Below are 8,075 nucleotides of genomic sequence, written 5' to 3'. Positions count from 1 at the left end.
TTAGGGGGGGTCACGACAATTTAAGGCATATTTCCTTGGAGGCAAATATCGGTTCAAAAACCCACGACCTTCAGTTCAAATATACATTTCAACAAAATCCATGACTATGTTGCGATGTATTGTACGACCTGAAAACCTCGCTCTCTCTGCCATAAAAATAGAACCAATTCAGACAAAAAAAACAACGCCGACCGCCGAGAAAATTTGTGGGGACGCGGCGTTCTCAAATTGAATCAGGCTTGATTTAGGGTTGGGGAAGCGCTGACTTGAGCATCGGTCGGAAGGTAGAAAACACTCAACTACGACGTTTCCGTATTCACGAGCAGATTGACATTCAAGGTCGCGCGGCCGCTTCACGGCGGGGTTGTAAACACGCCTCTCGGCGAGCGCTCACACCAGGGGGACCGTTTTTTTTTCCCCTTCACTACAACACTATAAATGTTCCAAACAATCACATTACCACACCCAACCCAGCCCCACCCCTTCCCCGGGACGACGCCTTCGGGAACCGCAGAAAACGTTCTATCATTTGTTTTCATTTAGCGTGGCACCGGAGACGTTGACGACTGCCTGCTGGTCCCGCGGCCGTGCGTCGGAGGGACGCGAAGAAGAGCGATGGGCGCGATAAGCACCATCACTCATGCGCGGCAGGAGCCGTCTGATGGCGACCGAGGCGCCGGTGACGGGCTCAAATTATGCGTTCCGCGCCATTTTCCTTCCAGGAACGTGAATCCTTCTCAGGGGCGCGAGGGAACCCGTGCGGGATTCTGAGAACATACTCAGGGAGCCGAACGCAAACACATCTTTCAGCAGGATGTTAACGTCCATCACCGAGGCGGCGGGCGGAGCCTTTCGCATCATTCCCAATGTCCCGCAGGCCGCGCCGCTCCGCTGAACCGGGCAGATATGTCGTTAAGCGGCATCCTCGCCACATGCGGGATATTTGGACTGGGAAACGGCTGAACCGCGAGGATTTCAAAGAGAAGCGAACGACCCCGTTGAGATGATTTCATACCCCCTGTTGGCAACTCTGTCGCCCAGTGCCGTAAAAATAATGTAATGAGGATTTCTATAAAGATACAGCGTGATCATGCTATCATTAAAATTAGTCGGTCACTCGATTTTTTTCCCCCTAAAATATGCAAATCACCACCTGCTCAAAACGGTTATAAAAGTGACCCAAGTCTGAAATTCACAAATTTGTGTACGTGAAATCTACCTTTCCCATCTTAGGATGCACATACGAATAATAACCCAAAAATGTTTCCAGACCCTACATTGAAAACAGCACTTTGTCACTGATTATTTTGGGTAATGTGTCAATTATGTTTCCATGGCGAGGTGGTCTGCCAGCACTTAATGGCCTCGCTCATTAGAGGAATTAGAAACTATCCTAACCTTAATAAAAGTCACGGAGAGCAGGGAAGATAATATATGATAAACATTAACTGTGATAATTATCTCCAGTTTTCACTGGAATTTATTTGAGAAAGGACTAAATGACCATTAGACCCTAGACCGTTAAATGCAAATATTCTGCCTTGGAAATAATTTATATAGACCCAATTGATGATTCCCTCCTAAGCGACAGATGCTGGAAGTCATCTTCTCTTTGTGACCATTTTATCAGGATTTCATCTTGCCCAGATGAAACTATCCAGGCATTACTTCCACCTTTAATGACCAAAACGATCTGGGAAATTAAAGGAGGGAAACATGCCTGCACGTCAAATCTTTTCCATTTCGGAACAGGTTAAGGTGTTAAGTCGGTTCTTTAAATGCTCAGTTTGCTGTAGATGAGAGATCCAGCTCCCCGGACAAATCCACAGGCTTCCAATCTTCAAATGGTTTTCATAACCCCGTGGACCTCCTCACTAGAACAGCAAATTGAAAAGCTCGACAACAAAGAAACATCACTCACATTAATGCTACAGCCGGTCAGTCAAGGTAAAAACAACAAACAAATAATAATAATTTTAATCAATGGTGACTGACAACGGCCAAGAGATAGAGAGCCAGTCGATAAGGGGCGGTATCACTCCCATCTTGCTGCTCTCCCGGAGCAGCGCCACGGACAACAGGCGTGAAATATGACAGACGATGGAGCGTCGGGGGAAGGATAAAAGATGGTCTGAATCTGAAATGACACGGCCTTGTTCGGTAATTGATTTTAGTGTTTGTAATTTTCCGTAATCGCGGAACTGGCGAAGGGAGCGGAATTCATTTTCTGCAGGATGTTGAATTAGAGGACGGCGAGAGATAAAAATGGAATGTTGGGAGGACACACCTGAACAGAGGAGACGGATAATGAGAGCGGTTCCGCGGACGCCCCGAGACGTCTCGCGTGATTGGCCGAGCCCGAGCGCCGGGCGACGGCCCAAGAAGGCTTGTTGGAGGAGAATTGATTCAATTTTGTCACAAAGTAATTGAGACGAGGCCTCTCTGCCGTGCAAGAAAGCACATTACTGTGCAAAATGATTGGGAAAATGTAAAACAACCTTCACATATTTGGAACAGGGAGTTCCAGCTGCGGGCCGGGTGGCGTCGAAGGCCACTTCAACATCCCATAATACGGTCAGACACATGGAAATCCAAAACTTCAGATTTTTGGAGTCGCAATTTTCACATGGGTACAATGTTTGGCATTGCTTATTTGCAGACGGGCGCCTACATTTCGACGCACAGGAAAAAAATGAAAATTAAATTAATTTATCACAAAAATGGGAGTTGAATGCACACTTATTTATTTACAAATTCACTTTACAACACCACGGTATGACGCCCTACACACAAAGTGCTCTGCTGCAGATTTACAGTTGACTTCTGTTTAAGATTTTTCGCAGTTTACAAAAACATGATCGGCATCACCCTGCACAGCAGCATCGCAAGAGAAAGAAACAAACAAAAACAAATAGCGATAATTTAAATGATTCATGTCTCGATAGCACACGTTCTCTTTTCTTTTCTTTTCTATTTTTTTTTTTAAATATCCAAACCCAGAAATCAATTGCCATTTACCAAGTATTCCAAGCATATCATTCAGCACGATACGTAGTCATCGCTGCCTTCCAGCAGTGAGGCCTGAAGGATGTTTTTCAAGAACAAATAAGGTATTTGATTTAACCACGCGTCTATTAAAGTAATATTAGTTTATGCAAATGACCCCATGATCAGGCAGCTTCGACTGAGTAGGAATAAAGGCCCTAGACCAGACGTAAGATCATCAGAAAAGGATTGGCCAAAGACGGGGAACAAAAAAGCTAAAATGTGAGCTCAAAGACAGGTGAGATCAGCCGACAGTTGATTGAACTACAATGTTTCTCCGCCTGTCGGCGTTGTCGCTTAGTTTAGAGAACACATTGAGACGTGGAGCCACGACAATACCTTGGGATGTAATGACGGCGCTCACCGTCATTCAATAGAAAACGTCCATTTCACTGTTTAAAAACATGTTGACCCGCAGGCTGAGATGTAACAAAGGGAGTGACCGCGACACCACTGTGCGTTCCAACACATTTACAGGCCACCACAAACGACTGGATCTGCGCCGGTTCCAGTAGCCGAGTCCGTACAGTGTGCGACTGAGGGAAAGGGGGAGAATAAAAGGGAAATAAATACAGATTCCAGCGGTGTTTCAGAAAAAAAAAAAAAAAAAGGTCCTTGGGCACGCTCTGCCCCAGCCCAAGGTGAGCGGCCCCCGGCGGCTCCGCCGACCCGACGTCGATCCTCCTCCGCCTGTTGCTATGGCAGCGGCAGCCGAAGCTCAGAGCAGGTCCGGCAGAATGAGTCCCGGGGGTTTGGGCTCCACACAGTTGATCCAGAAATTGGCGCAGCTGGCATGGTACTGGTGGCCCCCGTACAGCAGCTTGAAGTTGTCCGTCTCCGAGTTGAAAGCCTGTCGGTCGCAGAACGTGGAGATATCAGAGACGTTTTTTTTTTAGTTTTTTTTATTTACTTTTTATTTACCACTCAAGCACAAGAAAAAAAAAAGGTAAAACACAGCAGGGAGTCACATCCCTGTATAAACCGGACAGCTTTATAACAGGAATAGTATGAGTAATAGTATTTACTGTAGGAAACCTTTTCACAAACACTGATCTATACTACTGGTATGTGTGATGATCATCTTAACGCCCTGTTTTCCCGATGCAATAACCATTTTTAACCCTGACCACACCCAATGCCAGTGAACGGAGGACCGGCCAAACTCAAGTTTTCAACGTACTTCATGTCATTTGACGCAAAGTTCCCTTCAACTTAATATCGCTCACTCATCTGTCCGTTTTAGATACAGTCGATGGGGAAACCACTGGCAAGAAATACAATTTGGTTTTGAAATACATATCGGGTGCATCGCACTCCGGTGTTCAAGACCCACTTTGGAAAGTCCTCTACCACGTGTTCCAGGATTCGCTGTCATCAAGCAAGTTCATATTACCATATTACCGTTTACCCTCATCTTCGGATAAACTATTTTCCGGAAGGAAGCTATTCTGATCGATTATTTTTTCCCCTTGGAGGCTGGAGGTGGTGGGGACATTTATCTCATCCGACGGGTCTGATCAGTGCATTTTTGGTGGGAAAGGCCATGGAAACAGCATATAAAGGAGCACATGCATTACACAAACACGTTGAATGGCTGTTTCTGATAATGTGCTGGATAAAATAAAAATGTAAAAAAAAAAAAGAAGTATGAATGTGGGATTACCACTTTAACCATTCATTTATCTAGCTATACAAGGACTGAAGCGTATGGTAAGGAGGGCAAATCAGCTGCTCAACAACTGGGGTCCAATCCGTATCTATGGTAAAGAGTGCATTCAAAAGACTTGCTTTGGCACAGTGCTTCACATAAATCGATAGGATTACAGCGTGTTCTCTCGGCCCATTTTGCTCAGCCTATTGTGAGACTATGAATGGCTCTCCCACTCAGAATATGCGACTATACTGATTGGAAGGAAGAAAAAAAGAAAAAAAAAAGAAAAGAGGAATTAACTGGCCGATCTGACCCCCGCTGGAGTGCTGTGACGCAAGCTTGCATTTCCCAAGGGCCCAGCTGCGGCCCCGCGTTTGTGAAAAAAGGAAATGCAAATGCGTCGTGTTGATGCGGGTTTTTTGTTCCCGGTTTGCTTCTCCCGGTGAAGTATTGGAGATGGAGCCAGCGAGAGAAACGATGAAGAAATGATTCACGCGCGAGTGAATCACAGCCTCCCACGCAGAAGGAGAGGCAGACGCATGCAGAGAAAAAAAACCCAGAACACACCGCCAAGTCAAGCAACCTCTCTGCCGGCGACGCAGCCCCCTGGGGGCCCCGCTGGCCGCGGGGGCTTTTCGCACACATACCCGGACGCCCTTTTCCCCTCCGCCCGGTCTCTCGGGGTGGTCCCCGCGACCTAACGGCGGCGAAGCCTCCCTCCGCTCCCCTTTGTGTCGCGTTCCACCCGTCCCCTCAAACGGGCACTTAAAGAGCGGCGGCGGCGGCAGCGTCGGGGCGAGGTGAGATATAAATGGAAGAACGCGGGGAGGACGCGCCGCCGCCTCCTCCTCCTCCTCCACGCGTCGCCGCCTCTCGCTTTAAGGTTCTCCTTTTACTCCCTCCGGTTGTGACATTTCTTCAGGGATTCTCCTGCGTCGGCGTGGAGGGCCGCGGAGCCGAAAAATGCGATTGGGCTCCGGCACAGAATGCCGCCGTAACGTTACGTGGCCTTTTCGATACATTGCCACCGGCGACGAGCGCGGAACACCCGTGTTCATCCTTTTTAGACAGTTTGGCCGAATGAAGCAAAGGTCAGCATTACTAATTCACTATGACCTTTGCAGCCGCGACTAAAAGGTCAGGACCGTGTATTAGGAAGACAAGATAATCCTACCGAGGCAACTATTTCTAATAGAGAATACAAAATATTAACCATGGACAAGCTACAGTCTACCATATTTTTTTAAAAGAGTTAAAAAATGGATAATTACCCTCAAATTCTTGTCATTGTCTTTAGCCAGTGCCTGCAAGTAGCACAAGAGGAATCAGCATTTTCCGCTCATGCACTGCCCATAAGCAAAGCAGCGAATGAGCTACGAGCCAATAAGGAGGTCAACATGAGAAAACCCATCTGAATGAAGAGAGCTTCACCGGCCCAAGTGTGATAGAGAAGAGGTGATATCCCACTACTCCAGGGATCCTACACATTTTTATTTTTCGTTTCAAATTTCCAAACAAAGTGGAAATGTCGATTTCTGAGCGGTTTCAATAAGAGTGGGAGCCCTCGTGGCTGAGCGTTCTAAATGTCAACGAGGCCACGACAGAGATCGCACTCGTGTACTGTGAGAAAACACAATATTTGTTTGTGAGAAAAACATTGCGTTTGTACATTGCGGAACATCTACAAATAGAAAAATATACAAGTACAATGTCTTCAGATATTTAATGTGACATTTGGTGCGATAGATCAAAATCCGATCAAATGATCTTTTGAGATATGCGTAGGAACCCTGCCGATCATATGTTATGGCATGCAGCGGGCAGAGATGAGCAACTCAGAGCAACTCTCCAAGCTGCTGGAGGAGGGAAGGAAGCAGGTGGACATGGAGGTCAACCCCATAAAGCAAGGCTGCCCCCGAGTGACACGGTCAGCCCGGCTGGACGACTTCCAGGAGAGAAGCACATTCTCAAAATGACACCAATTTAATTTTAATCATTCCAGATGAAAACAAGATTATGGAACGGCCAGGACTGCCAAATTATTACAGAGAAAATCCCTTTTCTTCTGATTTCTCTTCTGGAAATTGCTGAATGAAATTGCCAATCATTTATTATTTTAGCAGAGATCAGATTAGACGATAGCATCACCAGTGTCACTGGACATAAAGTCCCGCCGTCATCCAGCTGTGTTGGCATCTAGTTCCTCCAGTTGTCCATCCCTGCCCGGCAACCTGAAGAGTACCTGAGAAACCGATACCAGCCCCGACCTCCGACCCCAAAGCCCAGAGTTTTTAATCATGATGTGATGAGTCAACACTTCAGTGGGTGAGACGCAGCAGCGTTGTGTCATTATAAACGGGACAAAGTCCGTCCCCTTTAAATACAAATGAATAGAAGAGACTATTTTTGTTTGCCGCGTCTCTCCTCCGATTGCTAATCGAAAGTTCAGGGAGAGAGGCCATCGGAGTGGGCGAGCCGTGTTCGCCGCGATCCCATATTTTGAACATTTCCCTGGACTCATGACGGCTGTCGACGGGACGCAGGATCCGGCAGCCACCATGCCGTCGGCCGGTGGAAACACCAGACGCTGCCTCGACACTGAAGGACAACGGCTTTACCAGCGGCATCTGCTCAGGGTTTAAGACCCGAATTGGATCTCTCCGCGTTCTGACGGGAGGATATTCTCCGACGAGCCGACGCGGCTTTGCCAAAACTACAATTAAAAGACGGGTTACAAATCTGACGCTAAGGACGTGAGCGAAAACAAAACCGTATCAACATCAGCCGAGCTCCATCCAGGAAACAAAAGGAGAGCGAGACACTGACAGAGGGAGAGAGAGAGGGAGAGAGAGAGAGAGAGAAAGAGAGAGAGAGAGAGAGAGAATTATCAGCTGTCCTCGCTGCTCATGACTAATGTCTACGCTACATCTGCTCCGAGGTCAGATGCATCCCGGTACGACGGATCGTTCCTGAACCATTCGCCTGGATGGCAGGGCACACAACCACCTTGTCCTCGTGACCAAAGGGTCCTGGAACGCCCTTCAGTGAGTGGCTCCCTCCAGTAAGACTCATGAGAGTGCGATTTAATGAGGTGTTTGTGAAGAAATGGAAACTGTGGAGGTGTTGATTGCTGTTAGCAGGAAGTAGCTAGGTGGAGCGAAAACCATTCTAGAGGTTTCCATTAGAGAGCGGTCAGACCTCCCTGACACCGGAGAACCCTTTCCCGGAGTGCACCCGGCACCAGGCGTCCAAGTGACAACTCCTCTCCTCTCACACCCTTTTTCAATTATGCCTTGTGCGACTTTTCATTTTCCGTCCTCCTTTAAGCTTTCCCACGCGTCCCTATAAAGCCTTTTATGAGGGTCGAAATTTTAGCTAC

The 8,075-nt window shown here is 47.4% G+C and overlaps 1 protein-coding gene across 2 annotated transcripts in view; it reads right to left on the bottom strand.

Moving 5' to 3' along the window:
• Positions 1 to 2,739: 2,739 nt before the first annotated feature.
• synrg (synergin, gamma) overlaps positions 2,740 to 8,075 on the bottom strand; it is a gene marked incomplete at its 5' end in the record, with an annotated part of 48,650 nt that continues 43,314 nt past the window's right edge. For both annotated transcript variants that reach the window (XM_080006955.1, XM_080006954.1), the window contains one exon: positions 2,740 to 3,895. In XM_080006955.1, the coding sequence (XP_079863081.1) occupies positions 3,764 to 3,895 (132 nt within the window). In that variant the 3' untranslated portion in view covers positions 2,740 to 3,763. The remainder of the gene's footprint in view (positions 3,896 to 8,075) is intronic.

This window comes from Zeus faber (genome assembly GCF_960531495.2).
Source record: "Zeus faber genome assembly, chromosome: 9".
In the NCBI taxonomy this organism is placed as follows: domain Eukaryota; kingdom Metazoa; phylum Chordata; class Actinopteri; order Zeiformes; family Zeidae; genus Zeus; species Zeus faber.
This window is presented reverse-complemented; position numbering and strand designations above follow the sequence as displayed.